The sequence below is a fragment of the Lonchura striata genome, chromosome 6 (assembly GCF_046129695.1).
Source record: "Lonchura striata isolate bLonStr1 chromosome 6, bLonStr1.mat, whole genome shotgun sequence".
Classification (NCBI taxonomy): domain Eukaryota; kingdom Metazoa; phylum Chordata; class Aves; order Passeriformes; family Estrildidae; genus Lonchura; species Lonchura striata.
The window spans coordinates 12,724,892-12,746,730 of record NC_134608.1 but is presented as its reverse complement, the minus strand read 5'-3'; the positions used below and the strand labels follow the sequence as shown (position 1 = coordinate 12,746,730).

The window sequence follows — 21,839 nt, the reverse complement described above, 5'->3', positions numbered from 1 at the left end:
CCAGCACTGTCACTCATAAAACTGAAGATGACTAAGACTAGGAGAGATTAGAGAGGGAGAAAATAACAGCACAAGCTCCTGTTTCTCAGTACGGCACACCATGCACTCAGGGGCAGGTCTCATTTATGCCACCCAGTCAATCCAGCGTGGTCCTGCTGGTTTCAGGGGAATTATCCCACACTAAACAGGGGCACAGAGGGGTAAACTGTACCCCCACCACTCCTGCAGCCTTGTAGGAATCCTGCTAACCACATACAGGACATAGAAGATAACTCTGAAAAACAGGATGGTGAGAAGAACAAAGCAAAAAGCTAAGATCAGCAGGGACAATCAAGGGCATAATATGCTCAGTATTTTTTTTTTTTTTTTAATCTGCTTTTAAAACTCGGTGTGATTAATTTTCACTCTTTACTGGCAGATGCCAGGAAAGCCTTGGTGCCTGGCAGGGCCAGACCCTGGGCAGGACACAACTGGGACAAGCTGAGGTGGCAGCAGGGAGAGGGTGGTTGGTGGCCTCGGGCTGGGTCTCAGCAGAGGGTGTTGGAGTGGGGCCCCAGGGTGTGGTGGAGTTCAAACAAGGGGAAGGAAGCGTTTTGTAACTGGCAGGTTTCTCACCTTTAACTCTTGCTGGGCTTAGCAGGGTCTGTGCTGCCACCTTGGTGAGAGACACTGGAACCATCGCCCTGTGGCTGCAGCCCTGGGGGTGGTATGCTGACAGACACCCTCCACACTGCCCTCTCTTAGGATCTCCCACAGGGACACAATCATGCTCCTTGGAGAGCCCCATGCTGACCTCCACCAACAGCCTTAAAACTTTAAGCCATCAACATTTCAGCAGCCCTTGTTCAAGCTTGAAGCCTCAGCAAACCCGGGGAGGGCAGCTGCCACTGCTGTGGGCTGCGGGTGCCCTGTCCCTAGAGGAGAGCCAAGCTCCCTACGCATGCCCTCCACCCCCATCAAGCAGGTGCAAGCAGGGCTCTGTGTGAGATCACCCTGCTTGTTTTTCTCTCCACGCCCCAGCAAGGACCTCAACAAGGTCCCAGGGGCTGGAAACTTGCTCATTAACCCACTCTCAGGGCACTGTCAGTTGACACCTTCCTTGTGTCATGTGTCCTCCCCTTACTGTTCAGCAACACCAATTAGCAGAACGTGTTGCTAAATACCTGCTGAAGCAGCAAAGGAGTAGGAGGAGGTGACCAGGTAACTCCTCTGCACTCAGGAAAACCCTAGCAGATTCAAGGGAAGAAACAAGCCTGGAAAAGCCTCATGAAAAGGATTGCAGCTGAGTTTCTCATGCACTGTCACCACATACTTCTAGAAGCCTCTTTTTCTTCACGTACTGATTTCTCCTGGCCTTGCTTTTACAAGTCACTCCTGCAAGACCCATTACCCCAGGGAGGTTCTGGTAGCTGCACCTGGTACCATGACAGCCTTGGGAAGGGGACAGCCACCAAGCCCTGTGCCAGCTCACCTCTTCCCAACCTGTCTGATGCCACTGTCACAGTCCTTGGGTTGTTTCAGCTTGCCTTTCCCTCCCCTCACGTGTGAAGGCATCACGACGGCTGTCTGAGTTCTGCAGTTAAATATGGGTGCATGGGTCCATAATGGTACATTGTAAGAGAATGTCTCAGGGTAGGCAGCAATAATAATTAGCTGTCAAGATTTGAAAAAAGGATAATCCATGCCATTGAGTTAACAGTCACTCACACAACACACATGGATTTAACTAATCTTAATTTGGAGAAAAATAACAATTCTAAATATATCAAATAGCCCATTTCATGGCAACCTGCAGCGGTGTTTATCTCTGGCTTCCAGCACATGCGAGTTATTTAGTTTCTCTCACTGGCAGTTTTACCATTCAAAAGCCTGAAATGAACATTCATGGAGCAGGGGTTGCAGTTAAATCCTGCCTCTGACAGGGAGCCTTTTTTCATGATGCACATCTAGTACAATGTATGGAGCCCAGCACTGGTGGCCGTGACAGGATGAATGAGGAATTCCAATCAACCCTTTCCTAGCAGTATCTTTGCAAAAATTAGCTCACCATCTTAGTGAACCTCTGCTGCTGCTGTAGTTATATGTTTGTGAAGGTCTGCTGGCCTGAAGGTGCAGACCTGCCAGTGAATCTGGAGAAGGTCTGGTCCAAGTGGTGCCTGCTCCTCGGAAGCTCCCTCCTCTTTGCTGGGCTTCTATGAAACCACTCAGCATTAAAAACAAGCTGATTGGTACTTTTTTTTTTAACTTGGGTAGTTTCAGATAATCCTGCTAGAAAACAGACCACAGGGCCATGGGGAAAAGATGAGATACCATCAGTGAAACGACATTGGGGGCACCTTCCCAGGCCATTCTTCAGCCAGGACAGGTCACCTGGTTATGCCCAAGATCTGATAAATATGAAAGATAAAAAGAGGTATAAAATACAGCAGTGGTCTATTTTTTTCCAAAATACCTGCCAGCAGTGAAATAAAAGAAGCAGTGACCAATAACTGCTTGCCAACTCATTGGCCTGGTTATGTTTTGCTGTGCAACAATCTGGTACATCTCTTCGATACTATCACACCCTCTATACAAGAGGCAAAACCGATTTTCAAACAGGTCAGCCAATTTGAAAAACAGAAAAAAAAACACCTTTACAGGGCAGACTGCTCCTAAGCAAGTCGCATCCTTCCAGTGCCAGCTAACATGCTACCACAGATCTTATGGACGGTGGTAACTAAATGAAAACACCTTGAAAACTTGGATTTGCAAGTTACCAGTCAGGGAAAGATGACAGATTTCATTATCAGAAGATCTTTAAAAGCTGATTGCAGAGACAAAGTTGCCTTTGTTTCCACTGGAATATAGAAATGTCTGTCAGGGATTTGTGCTACATGTATAAAAATTCTCGTGGGCTCCTGAGTTCTGCCTCAACGTGTCCCTCAAAGCAGCAGAAGGTCTGTATGGTCAAGAGGTATTCAGTGACTGGGGCAAGAAGAGCTACCAAGAAAGTAAAAAAAAGAGAGGAAGAAAGACCTCAGGACACCCTGTGCCAGGATGAATACTCAGCGTGGTTTCTGCATCCCAATATCCTTCACACCCAGAGCTACGAGAGGTACAATGGCAGCGCTTGACGTACCCTCAGAGCATTCAGCCATGGGGAGCTGTAAGGTCTGGTGGCTTTATAAATCATTCTGACCAAATAAGAAGGTCTCCAAAAATAACACAAGATCAAGGAGAGGAGCTGAAACCTCTTCGAGGACAGCAGTGGTGGCAGCATATTTCAGGGAGCCAGAGTGGCGAGTGGGTGATTTCTGGTTTCCCTCTTCAAATATAAAGACTCAATTATCTTTGAACAGCTTGCTTTACACATGAATTGACACATTTATTTTACAATAAATAACTGAAAGTTATCTATGTTTCCTTTACTGTTAATCTACACAAAGAAATAATAAACAGAGCTTGTCTACAAAAATGCAACTACTGCAGTCCTCAGAATTCAATTAAGCTAAAATAATTAATGCTTCCACCATATTAAATTACTTTATACATTTGAGCCACTGAAGTTTTTTTTTATTCTTTAATCTTTTTCGCCTTTTTATTTAATAAAAAAAAAGTTAGTTTCAAAGGGGGGGTCTGGCTAGGAGGGGAAAAAAGAACATGATTTGCTGTTAAAATGTAATGGTCTCCTTTAGCTGACACAGCATGTAGAGTGTTTTGTGCCTTTGATTAAAATAACATTTTAAATGCTTTGAACAAACATATCTCCCCATACTTCTAAGGGATTATTTTACATATTTCTTGGTGGAATAAAGAAATTCATTCTTCCTGTTGCAGTACAGAAAGGCTAAGAATATCTTTCGTCACATATAAAGTAAAAATACTGTAGGCTGTTGCATTATTACAAAAAAAAAATAAAAAAATAAAGGGAGGGGGTGGCAGGGTAGGAGAAAGCTGCCTTAGAGATTAAGTTTCCCTTTTATGAAATCGTATTTAGTCTCTTTTTTTAACAAATCTAACAACAATGCTCTACAGCCGCTCACTGGGAAATACCTTTAATGTTAAATGCAGATTCTGATTTTCTTGGCTAATGCAGAAAGCCTTTCTATTGAAATATAAATAAGGGGTTTGGTATATCCCACTAAAGCCTTTCCAGTGAATGACTTCTGTGGGTTTTTCATGGCTACCCTCCATGGCTGTAATGTGAGGCTTTTATCCTACTATTGAAAACTATCCGCTGCTCTTAAAAAAAAATATGGAAGGACACTGCACCTTTTTATCTCAGAGCTGGGCTCTAATTGAGAAAGTATTATTACAGCACTGTTTAGTGGATGTCCCTATCTCCATGCACTGCTGAGAAAATGCCAATCAAATGATAAACCCTTTTATTTTTCTCAATTCAAAATCTTTCCTACATATTTTTCATTTGATATTCAGTTTAGTCTGAAAGAGATTAGGTGCTCCAGATTGGCTTTTAATATTTTTATGCCTTTTCCACATGTGAGCATCTCCTTCATGACCTCCTATCCCAGCAGATTTTCTGCATGGCAAAAGCTTTGGTTATGTTGTTGCTGACCCCCAGAAGCTGGGATGGGACAGCATCCGCTGCTCTGGGAGTAACCACTGAGGTACTATGGACTGAACTTGGGCAACGATAAGTAAGAGGTGAGCTCTGGACTGCAACTGCAGCAGACCTCTCCTAAACCAGCCTTACTAAGCACTGCACACCCTCCACAAGGGGCTGAGCACCATCAGCTTGCACAGAGATCAACAGCTGTTGGGAGTGCTCAGCAGCACTCAGGCAGCCTTCAGCAGACTAGGGAAGGTCCTAAATATTTCCTTTCTACTCCTACCAAACGGAAGGAAATCTAGCCCGCAAATCTGCTACGCCATGATGTAGTCATCTCTACCAAGAAACTTATTCACAACTGCAAAAGGATGAGGAAAGCTGAAAAAGGATGAGGAAAAGATGGGGTCAGGTCTTACAGTAGGTTTGTTTCCAATGCTACAGGCAAAGGCCTGCCACAGCTAATGCTCCTAGAGCTACCCCATGTCAGGGTGATGGCTGCACTCAAAAAAATACTCTTAGAAGAGAACAGTGTAGTCAATGGTCGTTGTATGCCCTGTCGTACAAGACAGGAGGACTGAAAACTGCAGCATTTCCCACATCCTCACTGATGTGGTGCCCAAGCCTATCAGAGATGCTGGGAACTGGCTCAGACACCTCCAACACTAAAGGCAGAAATCTCTTTAGCTTCAGTTGTAAAGATAGGAGCCGCTCACTTGCCTTCTGGGGATCCCCTCATGGGAGCATCTCTACCACAGCTAGGATCCTGGACTGTCAGATCTAATCCCATAGGACAATTCCTAGATAAATCGGAATAGTGGCAGCAAAGGCAGATTGTCACTGGTCTTCTGTATGGGATACAGTCAGTTTGAACAAAAAAGGCCTTTTTGAGGGGAGATCCTGCTGTGTAACATAAAACCCCCACTCACTAGCAGGGAGGAGAGTCATCCTTTCACCACTGCAGAGGGGAAAAACACCCTGCTTGATGGAAGCAGCCCCATGCCAGGCACTCTGCAGGAACCACTGCATACCACCTCACCTAGGTGGATAATCATCACCTCCCTGCCACATCTGAGTGGGGGAGGTCCACTGAATGAACGTTAACTTCACCACATGTGAGAGTTTTAGAAAAAGAAATGCCTGCAATTTGCTCACCCAGGCCAGCCTGTGCTCTTGTGTCCTTATTCAGAAGGTCTCTTTGGGGTGTGCATGAGAGTGGAGGTGTTACCCACCCAACCCAAGCCATCTAAGGACACCCAGAACAGGCAGCACAGGCAGCAGTGCAGGCCAGGAAGCTGACATCTACCCCAGGGAATAAAAAATGAAGGATTTAATGAAACCCTGCTTTAGCCCTCACAAAAAACAGTCTTCTTCCCACTACTAGTCAGTGGGAAGAGGATTTTTCCTAGGATGCAGCCCTTCCCAGTGAGTCTGCATGTGACAAAGGGTATGGGGAACAGGACTGAACTGGGCACCTCCCCAAAATACCTTATCCCTCTGCCACTGCTACTTGCTTAAGGATGTTCCTGAAATGTTTTCTGACCCAAACTGCCTGCTTTTTCCCAGATGTACAGACTGCCCCTTAGCTCTCCCAGCTGCCTGAGAGGCCCCTTCATCCAGCAGCTGGCCCTGCACAGATAGCTACAAAGAATTAAACAGGGGATGGACAGCCCTGCAGAGCCATGAGGATCCTCCAGATGGATGGCTCCTATAAAGACATGTTGCTGAAGCCTGTTTCATGGCACTTTCTAGAGGACTCTAGTTAAAAGATTACCTAGGCAAGTTGATTGAGTGTAAAACGTGCTGTACCTGCAATGTTCTCCTGCTTGGGGCAAATTCCTTTTGTAGGCGTGAGAAGACGGTCTTCTTCATCGGGTGTGACTTGGATCCCGATTTCCACTGGCTCTGACACTTTCCTGAGCTCGGCGCGTGAGGAGGGGGGAGGGCTGCTCTTATCCATGCTCTTTTCATAGCAGACACCACCAGTGCCATTGCACTGCTTTCTCTTGTGCTCTATAAAAACCAGGATGTCTCCCAGCGGGAAGTTCATCTGACACTGTCCGCAGGTTAACAAGTCGGGGTCTGTCCCGCCTGCGGCGATGCTGATGCCACCTGGGTCTGCTATTGCCAGGCCCTCGTCCTCGTCGGCCAGTGCCGGTTCCACATGGTCAGCCTCTGCTTTGCATGGACAAGGAGAAAGGGAGGAAAGGGACAAGGGGAAAAGAGAAAGAGATTGCTTTGAGCATTCACAGACTCGGAAGGATGCATCACCAGAGGCCCAGCCTCCCCCCACCCCCCTCAAAGGAGCCAAGCCTGATTAGATCTTTCTTTTATTTTTCAGCTTTTCCGCTCTCCCAGAATGATTTCAATATATTTTGCAACCAAGCCTGCCTGAAACAAAATGGAAAGGCTGACCTGGCATAGCTTTCTTGACAGCTCCTTCCCACTGCTGCCAGCACTACAAGGATATCAGCAAAGAGCCATTTTGCAAGTGTTCGAGCCCCGAGTCACATTCTGAAATAGTTCCTCTCTTTTTATCCCACCTTCTCATTCCCTCCGCGTCTCCCAGCCATCTGGCCAAGGCCCCATCCAGCAAAGCTTGTGCACCCAAGTCTTTCCTTCTTTTTCAGGGAGAGAGGGAAAGCTTTTATGCACCAAGCCAGCAGGACTGGGCTCCCCGTGACATACAAAATTAGTACCACCTTGTCCCATTACAGAGTTACCGGCAAGATTAAATGACCACCCATTAGCAGAAATTACAAAAAACTGCTTGCAAGACTAACATAAGCAGGCTATGGTCTCGTGAGCAGTTAAGGCATTTCAAAATTGTGTACAGTAGGAAAGGGAATGAGGCACTTGTTTAACATACTGGAATATTGGCTGAGTTTGAAATATTCCACTCTATTTTTCCAATGCCAAAAACCCTGTCATTGCTATATAGGCTAATAAAAGTTTTTTTTGTTTAAATCTTGTCCACAGACGTGTTGAATTTCCTACCTTTACCCCCAAAGACTGGGAACGAATTTCTGGTTGACCTGAATAAGTTTCTAGAAAATATGCAACTTCTCATTTCACAATTAATAAAACACAGTATGTTTTAAATCAGTATTCAGAAGATAATTTTTACACTATTAAATAATTGTGGATGACAATCCATTTCTGGGCAAAACATGGTTTTATGTTTGTTTTCTCTTGTTCTGACATGTAACTGCCAAATCATACAAATCTTGGACTTTACTTAGGCAAAATTTCCACTGTCTTTTGCCTAAGGCTGGTTTGCCTCTGCAAGGACTATAGGATTTAGGCTGAACCAAAGAGAGGAACCAACAGTATGTAAATCAGTGACTGAGACCTCTAATCGAATCAGGATTAAAGGAATAGGAGGAAAAATGTTCTCTATTAGTTTCCTCATGGATTTCCTGGGGAAAGTAAGTAACACAAATATCTCAAAGAAGTAAGACTGTGATAGACAGATGTTATGATTCAGACCTGGATGCTTCTCCATTCTGAAAACAAAAGGATTTTTGTCCCACCCACAGCAATTGCAAAAAAAACCCATAAAAATAAAACAAGAAACACATAGAAAAGGGGCACAAGGTAGAAAGTGGAATGCATTGCCTGGCAACAAAAATGGTTAAGCCTTGAAAAAAGGTAGTTTAGAAAAAGAATCACTCCCATTTTTGCCTTCCAGAATAAATAACTGATCAGCACATCTACCAGCTGTATTACAAGTTGCATCAGAGCTCTCTAAAAGCAAAGCAGAGAGCGGCAGCAGCAGCGACAGCAACGGCAGAAAAGGACAGGGACCCCAGAGAAATGCCCAGGCATGGACCATCCTGCTGGAGCCAACGATGGGCACGAGAAGGCTTATGCTTCCCAACTCACTCATTCTGAAAATCATTAATTACCGTTTTCCTCTTAATCTAGGTTTAAAAGGAGTTTGAAGACAATACTAAGCAATTAATTCAGCAATTTATATCATGAAAAGATGTCTCCTTGCCTTAGTGAAAATGTGACTATAACCCTGTGCTGAAAAGACACTTCAGGGAAGGGAGCGGATACCTGCGAACAGTGTGTCACGATGCAAAAGGTAATTATTTAGTGCTGCAGCTCCCTTTAATGATCTAACATTGAGCAATATTGTTTATATTGAAGAGAGCTTGCACCTTTAATTACCAATTATATATACATCATTTTAGAGCCAAAAGAAAAGGACTGTGAAAAGGGTCTTTTAGAAACGTGCACGCAATTTGCAGCCAGAATTCCTATTAAGGGGGAAGAGTGTGTCAAAATATTTTAAAAAACTGTACAGAGAGGCACACACAGGCACGAAGATACACAAGTGGGAGATGGGACAAAGAGCTGGAAAAGACAACACGAAAACAAGCACTGAACCAAGGGTCGTAAGAATAATAGATGGCACGAGGGAAAAATGCTTGTTACTAGTTTCACGAACATTCCTGCAAAGCCTTTTGATTAAAGTCTGTGTCTTAAATTACAAAGGCTGCATTTTGGCATTTATATATATGTAACAAATATAAAGAAAAGCACAGATCTCAACTTTATTATCTTTTTGATGTGAGGATTTATATTTTTTTTGCCTGCGACTTAGATTGTGCTCTTCAGGAAATATAGCAAAATTGCTGCGATTGATAAGGGTCCTGACCAGGCGTCTGTGGAAACATGAAGGAGGTTTGAACAGCTAAACTGTTACGAATTCTTTCTTTTCAATTCTGCACTTCATTTGAATATTAGTTAAATCCACATATGCCTATTCGCTTACACTCTATCACTCTCTCTTTCCAAGGACTCTGCAATGGCACTTTTTTAAAATAACATCTGGTATTCCTTCATATTTTGGCAGTCGTCACATCACCAAAAATCAGCTTTTCGTTTTCTTGGTACGCCGAGCCCTCGTGATCAGTAGTAACTGGGTTTCAAACTATCAAAAGATTTTTTTTTTACTCAACTCTATTTCTGATTTGAGCTTAATAAATCATCAATCATGAGACCAGCTATTCACCCAACAATGCAAAAGCTATATTACATCCCCTTATTCACAACATGGAAAACAGACATAAAAGAATGAAAAACAAAATACTGAATAGATCTTCAAATGCATTTTATCCATGTCAATTTGCATTTATTTTTTTACTCAGAATGAAAAAAAAACACAAGAAAGAAAAGGCTTCCTATTGACAACTCAATTAAGCCATTAAAAACCTACATTCAAGTAACATTACAGGAGAGATTTAAAACCCACAAAGGGAAAGAGAAAAAAGCCTGCAAGTCCAGCCCATAACGCATTGGGTCATGCCTGGTTAATACAACAGCCAAGATCTTAGGCTGTTTAAGGAGCCCTTTAATACCAGTGGGGCAATTTAGGCCAGTCTCAATCTAAAGTTCTGACTCTGCTTGTGTCTGTGGGTTTAAAATGAGTCGCTTCGCATTATTTGAATTTAACTCTGTGGTTTTATTGCTGTTGTTGGTAGATGGGTTTAGAGGTAAGAAGGTATTTCTTCACAAGTATTTATTTTAAATTATTTTATATTTTTAAGGAGAAGAAATTAGGCCACACAAAATAGGAGAAGGGAAAACATCTCATGTCGCTTACATGGAAAAAGTAAAAAAAAGCAAATGAGCTATTTCCAGCCAGGACTCATGCCCTGGTTCTTTCAAGCGTGTTAAGGTGTGCCCAGTATTTTCCCTACATCCAGAGATTCCAACACAGAGGATTGCTTTGGCATTGCCTGCCTAGGGAGCACAGTGAGTTGGCAATGGGCGATCTTTAGGGAGATGAGTGACACAGTTGTTATATGATGGCTTTTTGAAATTAAGGCAACGGGACAATCTAAATCAGTTGCTTTACTCAAAAAAAAAAGCATTACACTTGCTGACTGGACTCTAAGCAGAATCTCCAAGGTCTCTGGCTGTCGACCACACCAAAATACAGTGGACAAACCCCTTAATTCCATTAAGACACTGTCACAAAGCCACCAGCACTCCTACTCCAGTGTGGTGACATCATTAGAGCATATGTGCCCCATGCAAACAATGCTCTCATGCCCAGTGTTAAAGTGAATGCAAATGCTAACTACTTTCTGCCTGTCAGTTGTCTCAAAATCTTACCCACTAATACTGGAAAAGACTGCTTTGCTAAAAGTCATTTCAAAAGCCTTAAAGGACAGATGCTTGTTCAGAGAGTTTGGGTGAGGCTGGGTCCAGACAGCAATCATTTATTTTCTTGTCTTTTCATTGCTCTGCAGAACCAGGGTAAAAAGGGATCTAGAGGTTGCCAACCTATTCTTTGCCTTATTTTTCTTGTTCTACAGTATCAAAATGAGTCAAAGGGGGCAGAGGAAATGTTTTGGTGCTGGGCCAAAGTGTTGTGTGTGAAAATTCCCCCCCGTGGCTACTCTCTGCACAAATCAATAACGGGGTGGTGACAGTGAGTGCTGCCAGTGGCTTCACTGCAGAGGTGCTGCTGAGTGCCCTGCCTGCCCTGGCACCATGCCACAGCCTCTGCCCACCCTTGTGTCCACCTGGGAGACAAGGCACAGGCTACTCCAGAGGCCACCCTTTTCTGGGACAAGCTAGGGGAGCCCAGAGTCCACCATGGGGACACAGTTCCTGGTGGCCAGGTACAGGATACTGCCTAGCAATGTGCTGCAGCACGTCAAGTGCACTGTTCTCCTCACAGTCACTGCTGTCTTGAAGGCACAGGCAGAGACAGCTCAGCCTAGTTGGGGAGCGAGCACAAAGGACTGACTTGCTCTTCAGGGTGTTGGCCCAAAGCAGGCCTGAAAATTATGTCCCTTCAATCAACACCCACATGTCACTTTTACTGCAACATCAACATGCTTAACGGAAAGAAGCTCGAATCGCACACTCTCTGGCTGGGTTATCACCGAGATCGGTGTCAGGATCCTTGCTGCACAAAGACTAACGCTGCTCAAAGCGGGCAACGCGGCTCTTTGCCGTCGAAGTTTATCAATAACCTGCTTCCAGAGCATCCCGGCAGCTCCCTGTGGCCACAAGGTGCAGAGCTGAGATTAAGCCTACATATTGCACCAGCATCACACTCAGCGGTACCAGGCACTGCTTATCTGACACCAATTTTTAATTTTTCTGAAGGCTGCAAAGCAACTGTTTGTGGTATTTAATTTTTTCCTAAATGTAAGTCTGAGGCTGAGTTTGCAAAACAAAAAAGACAACTTGATGGAGAAGCCCCCAAAACTCAGGGGACAGCAGTCTGCCTCGCTTTCCCGGGGACTCTCCGGCATGTGCGGAGCGCACAGAGGCAGCCGGAGGAGCGGCAGGCGAGGCTGTGCCCCTCGGTGCCGCGCAGCGGGGCCCCGGCGCGGCCGCGGAGCCGCGGCCGGGCACCCCGGCGCCGGGAGCCGGCGGCGCAGCGCGGCAGGTGCCGGGCCCGGCGGGCAGGACGGAGCCGGCACCGGGGGGAACGGGCCGCGGGGCGCAGAGAGGCTGCGAGAAATGACCCGGGCGCTCCAAGGCTGCAGCACCCCGGGGGATGCGAGCTGACGGACTGTGCTGCAGCACTGGCACCTCAGGCACCTTTTGCAGAAGACCGAGTGTCTCAGAAAGCAGTTTGACCCTCTGTACACACCTGAGACAGAACAAGCCCAAGCACTGCCACAAAGAGCCAGTCAACACATCAGGATTTAGGGAAAAGAAGAAGGGAAACGAGATCATAACCGCGCCGGACCCAAACAGGACAAAAGACAAGAATATCCAAGAACCTGCACAAATCTCCAACACTTGTCAGATGTTATTTCTTCAGAAACTATGTACGGTGGTATGGAAGAGAGTAGTGTGTCTCTTAAGTAAACTATACATTCATAAAAAAAATATTTACTGCTTTTGAAAGCAGAAAATGTATGGGCTCTTCTATAGACTGCAGAAGCTGTAAATCTCTGCAGATAAAATGGGATGTGATGATGTGATATAAAAGCACTCTTTGTTCCCCAGTGAATACATTTGTTTTATTTAAAACTAAACGACAACCAAGGAGAGAAAGGAGTGCTCGGTGCCACAAAAGGAGAAGGAGCGGTATTTGGGTACAGGCTTTCAACTGGCATAGAAAAGAATACTGGAAGCAGAGATTCTTACCCAAGGATTTAAAAGGCATGATCAAAATTAAGTAATTAGTTTTGAGCATGTATTAAACACACAACAGATCTGTTCTTTTCTTAAACATCCAACTTAAAAGAGACTGCATTTTTCAATTGTTTATGGCACACTGTTGCTCATATACGATTTTCTTAAGCTTTTTTTTTTTTTTTTACTTTCATTGACGCATACTCATTATAACATTCAGCGAATTTATGGCTTCTTCCAGTGGCTTAGTAAAAGGGGTCATAAAAAAGTTAAGTAAACCAGTATGTTTTTTTCCTCTCCCTTAACTTTGGATTCCTTTTTTGTACTGCGCTGTCTAGTGCTTAGTCTTTGGAAAGTACCTTGGGCATATCCAGCACACATACAAATTATCAGCTGCTCCAGGAAAAAAACAAAACGGAATTTCTTGCACTGAGGCAACTACACAAAAGACTTGCATATGTCAAAAATACAGAACTAAGTCCCTGTGAATGCTGCACCATTAATCAAATCCCCGATCTGGTGTCACTTTTGCCAGTAAAATGATTATATTCTTCTAACCCCCTTCTACTGGCGCGTGCCTGCAATGCATGAAGTGTGTCCCTCTACTTTAATTTGTTTTCGAATAGCCTGCTTTAGGCATTTTTTATATATCCTTTGAAAGAAAAAAAGAAAAAATAGAAAAGCAAAGAAAAAAAAAAAAAAAAAGCAAAGAAATAAGCTGCTACTTAAAGCTCCAGCAAGGGTCTACAGTACTGAGCAAGCAACAGCTTTTTGAGAAGGAGGACAGACAGCGAGAAAATTTAACTGATGTTCAGGAGCCTCTGAGGCTACAGCTGAGTGCCGAGAAATGGTGTGCAGCCTGCCCAGATACATTTTAAAAAAGTAAATAAACACCAAGGAGGAAGGTGCTATACTACAAGCAGCTGAATGAATCATGCATTTATCAATGCATGCAGTTATTGATGCCTTTTCCCTCCCTCATTAAAATCGTACATACTTATAAAGCCGTCTACAGACAATGCTGATGCTTCACCAAGTGCTTTAGTGGAATTGCTAACTTTAAAGCATGTGGGTAAACCCCAGCCACTCTTTTTTTTTCCATATGCTTTCTCTGGACGGTACCGAAGGGAGACTAAATTCAACCAACAACTGCACTGCAACCCTAGAGAAATCAAAGTGCAACCAAAGAGTAGGAAATGCTCTGCTAAGCAGGCTGAGAGCAATTTTGGGGTAACAGGTCTCTGCAGGGAGGCTTTTCCACCAGGCTTTGACCTGAGGGAGTGGGAATGGTGGGAGGCAGAGGAGGGAGCTAGAGAAAGGGGAGCATGAGTGTGTGTGCACCTGGTGGGTAGAGGAAGGGGAGGAGGAGAGCGGGATAGCTGTTTCTCCTGATAAAAGTTAACAATCATGCAATAGCAAGAAAGCCACAGTAAGTGAAGTCTGAGGTTTTGGGAGGGGAGAAGGGAAGGTTTTCCCCCTGGCTGTGCAACGCTTACATCAGTAACGGCCCAGGCACTGTGCTCTTCAGCTTACCAGTCTGTCAAATGAGCTGGCTGCTGTCTATATGCTTCCAACTAGCTCAATTCAAACATTAAATGAAGTAGAGAAATCATCAGATAAATTACTGGTCCTCTCTACCCAAGAGTGAAGGGTTTTTGTACAGCTGATGACAGCCCTGATCCTTTGTCTGACCTAATTTACTTCTCTTGAAGGTTAGAATAAAGCGCACTTTCCTGTCACAGGATGACCTCTTTGCACATATTGCACCCTAAAACTAAGAAGACGCCGCTTCTGCTATGTTAATAGTGCTGCAACTCGATGGAGTTCTCAGGATGCATGAAACACATATCCAAAGCTTCCTGTGTGCACACCACTAAATTATACGTTTGGGCAGGAAAGCGTCCTGCTAAAGTCTGTGCACGACACGCAAGCTGACTGCAGCAGAGAACAGCACGAGCCCGTCGGAGAAACCTGTGAGCTGCTCAGCAGAAACTTCTATGTGACAGATGTGATTTTGTGTTTATTTCTCTGGGAAAAAAAAAAAGAAAAAAGAAAAGAATCCTTATTTTCATTTGTAGGAACTACAGATAGTTTGCTCTAAGGACCTGAGGATCAAAGTATGTTAAACTATTTCATATCCAATCCTCTCCGCAGATGTACATGCGGCTTTCTGATATGTAATAGAAGCCAATTTCTGTACATGTGTGTCTGCTTTGTTGCTGCACACATCTTGTCCTACAACTCCAGCTTCTTCACTCTGTGTTTTCACATCCAGTGGAACAAACATACAGATCTCCGTATGTTCCCCCCACTCCTCACCACGCAGGAGCTCACTCGTGCAGGTATCGTTACCCCGATCACTATCTGACAACAACAAACTGAGAATTTAAACATTGTCTGCTGACAATAAAAACCACCGTTAAAAACTAATTTTAATTAAAACTCCTGTCCGCCGGAGTCAATTAATCAGCGGCGATTTACTTAAAAATAGATCTGTCTCGCTGTCAGCCTCTCTCGGCTGGCTCCATAGAGATCCCCGCGTGCAAATCAATGCCGGAACTTGGCGCGTGTGGAGCAGGGCGCGCGGCGGCGCGGGCTCCGCGGCGCGTCCCGCGCGTCCCGCGGCGCGGCCGGCGCGGCCATGCGCGGGCTGGGAGCTCCCCCTAGTCGCCAACCCCCGCCACTGGCGGCCGGGCCGCGCGGCAGGCTCCGGCAGCCGGAGAAGTTTATTTTGGAAAGTGTTTTCCATCAACAAACAGCACAAAGAGCAAAGAGACGCAGGTAGGAAATGTGGGAGACAAGCTAATATCGTGTGCGAGGCGTTTGGGAAGCAGAGAGGTTTGCTCGGAGCGAGCTCAGCCCTGGGAAGAGCAGCTGAAGTCAACCAGAGTCTATAAATGATATCAAAAATTGGTACCACTACTTCGAGCGCACACTTCTCTAAGTCATAATTATTGCCAAATATGCCATAAGACTACCCTTTGTTCTGCAGAGAAACACACATTTTGTGCAAAACGAGGACTTTCACCATTTCTATTAAAGGCAGCCAGTTTGTGAAATCTTGAAGAGTATTATTTCTCAGTATTTAAATAAACCTGACAAAATATGCTCTGCATCTGCCGACCAGAAAAAAACTGTAAAATGGTTTCTCACCCACTGTATATCTATTTAAGCCACCGGACACACCAACCAAAAAGGACAGAACAACCCACAGCCATAACCTAGTTGCTCTACAGCAGTTTTAAAAAATATTTTTAGAGAACAGAAACTATGAAAATGTGTCAGTATTTTTTTTTACTTGTAATCTAAGTCCAATACAAATATATTCAAATGAAAGACAACCTGGAAGTCGACGGCATACAACCTTTATTTTCCCCTGTCCTATTTAAAGTAAACACATGTAATGTCTTTTAAAAGGTTGTGCTTTTCTGTGCACAGCCATGCAGGTATTATGAAAAAGTCATCCATCCTTAAAATAATAGTAATTTCCTCTCTAATTCTTCAGTCACAGCTTACATTCTCTTTGTATTAGAGTTGATTACATTGGTGTGGGTTTTGTTCTGCAGGGAAAGTGCGTTAATTGCACTAAATCTAAATGCATTTTAAGAGAAGCTCCTTGGAGCAATTTGCAAAACTTTGACATGCAAAAAATCATAGGGGTTTTTGTTATTATTTTTAATGACTACATACGAAACAAAGTGATACAGGAAATTATTGCTCTTCCTAGGAAACCTGTTGACCAGGTACTGAAGACCTGCCTTGGGAAACCTGGTTCTCTGCCTGGAATTGTATGATTTTCCTGTGCCTTTCCCTCTCAATCTTTGCTGCTGCTCTACAGAAATGTTCTGGTTTTGCCGCCTTCTGCAAAACTGCTACCAGCAAGATTTTCACATGCTCTTTCCTTTCACATTTCCTTCAAATGCAAAATGCAGGGCTAGCTTTAAAACAGATTCCTTAAGTTAAAAATGGAAGATCTTAAGCTGGAAAATCAGCAATTTGAACAAAACCAAAATAACATTTCTTTGCACAGAGCAGCTCAACACTTCAGCCTCCTCTTCTATACATAATCAGTTCTTTTGCATTGTCCACCCATTTAAATGAGCTTGGCTACCAAGTTTGCTCTGTCAACCAGTGGTGAAGAAAGGTCCAGAGTTGCTTTTTTCTCACCATGTGTTTCACCTCTTTCTTTTGTCCTGCACATACACGGTTACAAGGCTGCTTGGGTGAGCCTGACAAACACAGGCAGGCCACTCCGTTTTTCAGTCTTAAAGACCACTGTGCTAATGAGATGCTGCAACTCTGGAGCACAACTACATTGCACTTTCTCTCCTTTTTGAGTTTGTTTTTCTTACACTCAGAATCTAAACGTTTCTCCAAACACCAAGTGGATGAAACCAAATAAACTCCAGCTGAACAGAGTTAGAAAGCCCTTCTCTCTGCCTGTCTCTCTCCCCATCTCTCTGCCCATCTCTTTCCTTGCCTGGCAGAGACCTCCAATCCATCCTGAAATGCAACTCCCCTTACAGATGCCAAAAAGGGAGACAGGGCGAAAAAAGCCCAAGCTAAACACAACATAAAAGCAAGATTTTTGAAAACAATGTCAATTCATCCTGGCTTTGGGGTCTTGGCTTGGGATTGACTCTATTTTGTTGTAAGTGCTTTGGTTTCCTATTCTGTTTGCCCACTACTTTCCAAACTCCCCTTTAGAGAGGACACTGCCTGGCTGCTTTTCCCCCATGAATGACACTTCCCAAGGAGTGCAGAGACTGGGACCCCCTCTCCTGCACGCCTGCAGCTGAGGGTTAGACCTGTGCGCTGCATTGCCTGCGCTCCTGCTCCCCAGCCCCAACCCCAGCCCGACGCAGCTCCCCCCCGCCCCCCTGCCTCCCACCACCTCCTCCCCTGGATACCTTCATTTTTTTCTGCCACTGTTCAGTATGCAGCCTGATTTCTCCGCCAGCTTCCTCAGGATGGAGAGATAGATAAATACAAGAGGGGAGGGAGGGAAGCTCGTACAGCTCTGCTCTCCATTCCTCCCCCAGCCTTCCCGCTAAACCCATTGTACACGCAGCTCCTCGGCACCTTTGAATACTCTCCTGCCTCATTATTTATCTTCAAGCAAAGCGATCGGAAAAGGAGATCAAATTGGAATAACAAACCTACCTGACTCTCTTCTCCACCCAGTCCCCCCCCCCTCCCCAGCAGCAACAGCAACGAGAAAATAAATGTTTCACCCATTGAAACAAATTCAGACGTGCGCAACAAAACAGATTTTCCGCACACCCCCTTTCAACACCCCACATCTCCTCGCAAGTGAGACAGAAAATAAGCGGGAGAAATTACACTGGGAGATTTAGGTGGCTGCTGATGCTTTTTCTTTTAAAAATGAAATTAAAAAACGGAAAGGGGAGAAAAATAAAAAGGCACCAACAAAAAGAATAAGACATTTTCCAAACCGGATGGTTAAAATCAAAAATGCAATTAACGAAGAGGAGGCAGTTGAGGAAGGGGGGAATCCACCTTTTATGGTGATGCAAAACTGGTTCCAAAATAACAATGAATTAAAAACAACCCCCCCAGAAAAAGATGAATACCAGATGCATCTTCATCAAGGTTCCACCAGCTGATGGGCTGGAGGTGGGGTGAGGGGTACTTTTTGAAAAATAAAGACGCACATAAAAATGCATATGTATATATATGTGTGTGTGTGTGTGTGTATATGTATATATATATATATATATATATATATATATATGGAAAAAAATAAATACAGAAACGACGAAAGAAATTCATATTTCGGAACTCAAACCGTCCCCCAACAGCCTTCCGCTATGAAAAGAAAATCCCAATGGAGGTGGAAAAATTATATACACATATATATCTCGAGTCCCAAGGAAATCTAACAAACAGAAATTTATCACCGGTAACAAAGAAAGAGAAGAGCTCGCAAGCACCAAATGCTCCTGGCAGATGGCTCCTATTCTTGGCTTTCAGGGGAGGGGAGAGAAGCCGGGGAAATATTTTATTTATTTATTTAAATTTTTTAAAATCTCAACATAAATATTCGGATCCGCCGCGGCTCAGGCTCAGCCCCGGGCTGGCTCCGTGCGAGCCGCCGCCCCCCGCAGCACAACAACTTGCGGACTCGTTTTGCGGGGCGGGGGGGGGGGCAGGGGTCCGACCGGGCTTGTCGGGTGCGGGGCCACGGCGTGCCGGGCATTTTTTTTACCACCCCCCAAACTTGTCCTATGCTATAGGAGGGAGATGGGGACCCCCCTGACCTCCCCCTTCCCCGTGCCCCGGAGGCGTGGGAGCAGCGGGGAGCGCTGGGGGCCGCACGCCCCCGGAGGCGCCCCCACATCTCCCCCCCGCCTCGCTGCACAGGCCCCGGGGGCCGGGAGCGGCGGAGCAGCGGAGTGGGGCGCCCGCTCGGGGACCTGCCCCCTACTCTGCCTGCAGGCACTCGCCCCTCTCCCGGAGCTTTAGGGGTGGGAACGGGGAGGAGGGGGATTCTGATGCTGGGGGGAGGGGGGATGCCTCTTTCCCTCCCCCCCCCCCTCTATTTTTTCCTTCCCTATTTTTTTTTTTGGGGGGAGGGCGTAGGGGGGGCGGGAGGGAGTATATGTGTGTATTTTCACTTACAATGGGAGCTTCAGCAAAGTGCTGCCTCCACTCCTGCCCCGCAGGCGAGCCGGTGCCGCTGCCCGACCCGCATTTCGTGCACTCCATCCCCGGTCCCCGCCTCGGCTTTCCTCGCGCCCCCCGCCACCGACAGACACTCCAGCCCGCACCCGGCTCCTCGGCAGCCCCTGCCCTGCCTCTAGCCCCAGCCGAGCTGGTCCTGCCTTGCCCCGCGCTTCGGAGAGTTCTTTTCCCCCGCCGGCGATGCACCTGGGGCGGGCAGGGCGCAGCTGGCCGTCTACCTGCCCCGCGCTCCGGGGCCGGGGCTCGGCCCCGCCGCCGCCGGCCCACAGCCTCCATGTGCTTCCCGCTAAGTCCCCCCGGCCGTTCCGCGTCTCCCTCCCTTGCTGCCCACCTTGATCCTCCTTCCCCCACCCTCCGCGGCTGTCACGCCGAGGCAAGGCTCTCGGCCAACTTTTCCCACCGCTCCGTGTTACCCCCGGAGCAAGGAGCGAGGAGCGGGGCCGCGGGCGAGCGGCGGAGCCCCGGCGGGGCCCGGGGTGGCCCGGCCCGGCGCGGAGCAGCGCGCCCCGCTCCGCCGCCCCCCGCGCACGCAGCCGCTGCCCGGGAGAGCCCCGCGCCGCCCCACGCCGCGCTCTGCCCGCCGGCAGCTCCTTCCCCGCTCCACGCCGCCTGGCCGCCTCACCTCCGCACCGCTGCAAAAACGCACAGCAAACTTCGGGCTTCTCCCCCCCTCCACCCCCAGCCCATCCCCCCCGCCGCACACCCCCCTCCCCTCTTTAATTCCCTTCTCCTCTCCCTCTCTCTGAAGTCATTTACCAGCTTTGGTTGCTCCTGGAGTTTCCCCCACACACACACCCCCCCTTCCCCAACCGCTTCCTCCCCTTCCCTAATTTTGCTTCTCGATTTCGGCTCGTTCTGGTTCCAAGTTCAAACTTACGTGTGATAATCTCTCTTTGTGACAAGTGCTGCGGGTTTCCCTGCTTGCGACGGGACATTGCCCTGGCATTTACACTGGCATCGCCTGGAGAGCTGCACTGGTTTGGGGGGATGTGCTGGGGGGCCGATCCTCCTCCTCCTTTTTTCCCCTCTTTATTCTTCTTCTTCTTTATCGAGTTCTTCTTTCAAAAAAATCAAAAACGAAAAAAAAAAAAACCGCCTCCTTTTTGTTGCTGCTGTGGTGCACTGGTTGGGATTCCCTCTCAATTAAAAATCATCATCATCAGGAAAAGCTCTTTCTCGCTCTTTTTCTCTTTCACACACTGTCTTTTCTCCACTGCTTCTGCCACTTGGACTTCCAGATCTCTTCTTGAACTTAGGAGGATGTGCACCGCCAGTGACACTTTTCTCTTTCCCTCTTTCCAGAGTGCTTGGCAAATTGGCAAGTTCGCTTTTCCACCAAGAGGGTAAAAAAAAAAAAAAAAAAAAAGAAAAAGAAAAAAAAGAAAAAAAATTTAAAAAACTGTATTAAAAAAAAGAAGAAGAAAAGTACTAGAATTGGGATAGCCCCCACTAAAAAAAAAAATCGCCAAAAAAAAATGTTTCTCAGAGATTGACCCTTGCTGGGTAGATATACAGAGAGAATTTTTTTAAAAGGGGTAGCCGAAACTGTGTCTCCTCTTTCCCAGTTCAAGTGGCACTGCTTTGCCCTGGTGCTTTTGGATTGCCAGTGCTCCTGCACCACTTTGCACTCTTCCCCCCTCGCCTGGCACTGGGACTGGAAGGAAGGAAGCCCCCAGTGCAGCTGGGCTGGTGCTGGCTATTACTATTATATATTGCAATGTGAAGATGGCGGAGTCCTGGTTCTCTGGGAGCGCTCTGTCTCTCTATGGCTGGGGCTGCCTCTGTACAATGGGATAAAATTCAAGTTCAAGTGCGGACGTGACGTTTAATCTGCACTAGAGACAAAAAGACCCAGAGAGTAGGAGCACTGGGGGCGACTAGCGGTGGCTTTTTAACATTGTACCCTGCAAGAGAACAAGAAACGCCACTCGCACACACCGCACACACCGCACACGCACACACACCGCACACACACCAACTACGGCACACGCAGGGCTCGCCGCCGCTCCGGGCTTTGTGCAGCGCCGCTTTCAGCGCGCGGAGCGCCGGCGGCCAGGGAAAGAGAGGGGGGAAGGAATAAATCCGCATCCTCACGCACGGCCAAACTTCCTGAGCCCGGCGCCGGCCGCGGCGGGGGCGGCTCGGCCGGGGGAGGGTGCCGGGGTCCGCGGGGGGCGGCGGCGGCGCTGCCCGCCCGTGCCGCCGCCTCGCCGCCGCTCATCGCGGCCGCCGCTCTCCGCCGCCCGGGCTCGGCGCTGGGTCCTGCTCCCTCCGTCCCTGCCCAGGAGCGGAGGCTCCCCAGGGGTCGCAGGCTGTTCTTCCTTCCCTCCAGGCACCGCCGCAGCTCCTCGGCGGCGAGCGCGTTCCCCCTGCATTTCTTTCAAACAGTTTTACAACAACACAAATATCTGTGTGGGCTGGGGAAAGGGATTTTTCCCCCTCCTCTCTCCCTACCCGAAGTGCGATGGTA

General features: G+C 46.8%; 1 protein-coding gene across 6 annotated transcripts in view; it reads right to left on the bottom strand.

Moving 5' to 3' along the window:
* Nucleotides 1–20,744, bottom strand: part of BCL11B (BCL11 transcription factor B) — a 91,999-nt gene extending 71,255 nt beyond the window's left edge. For 2 of the 6 annotated variants that reach the window (XM_021549657.3, XM_021549662.3), the window contains exons 1-2: nt 20,247–20,744; nt 6,356–6,724 (exon numbers count right to left, since the gene is read on the bottom strand). In XM_021549657.3, coding sequence (XP_021405332.1) covers nt 6,356–6,724; nt 20,247–20,304 — 427 coding nt within the window. In that variant the 5' untranslated portion in view covers nt 20,305–20,744. Of the gene's footprint in view, nt 1–6,355; nt 6,725–17,574; nt 17,860–20,246 lie in introns of those variants that run through there. The other 4 variants (XM_021549659.3, XM_021549663.3, XM_021549660.3 and 1 more) reach the window with 3 other exon arrangements.
* Between the last annotated feature and the right edge of the window lie 1,095 nt (nt 20,745–21,839).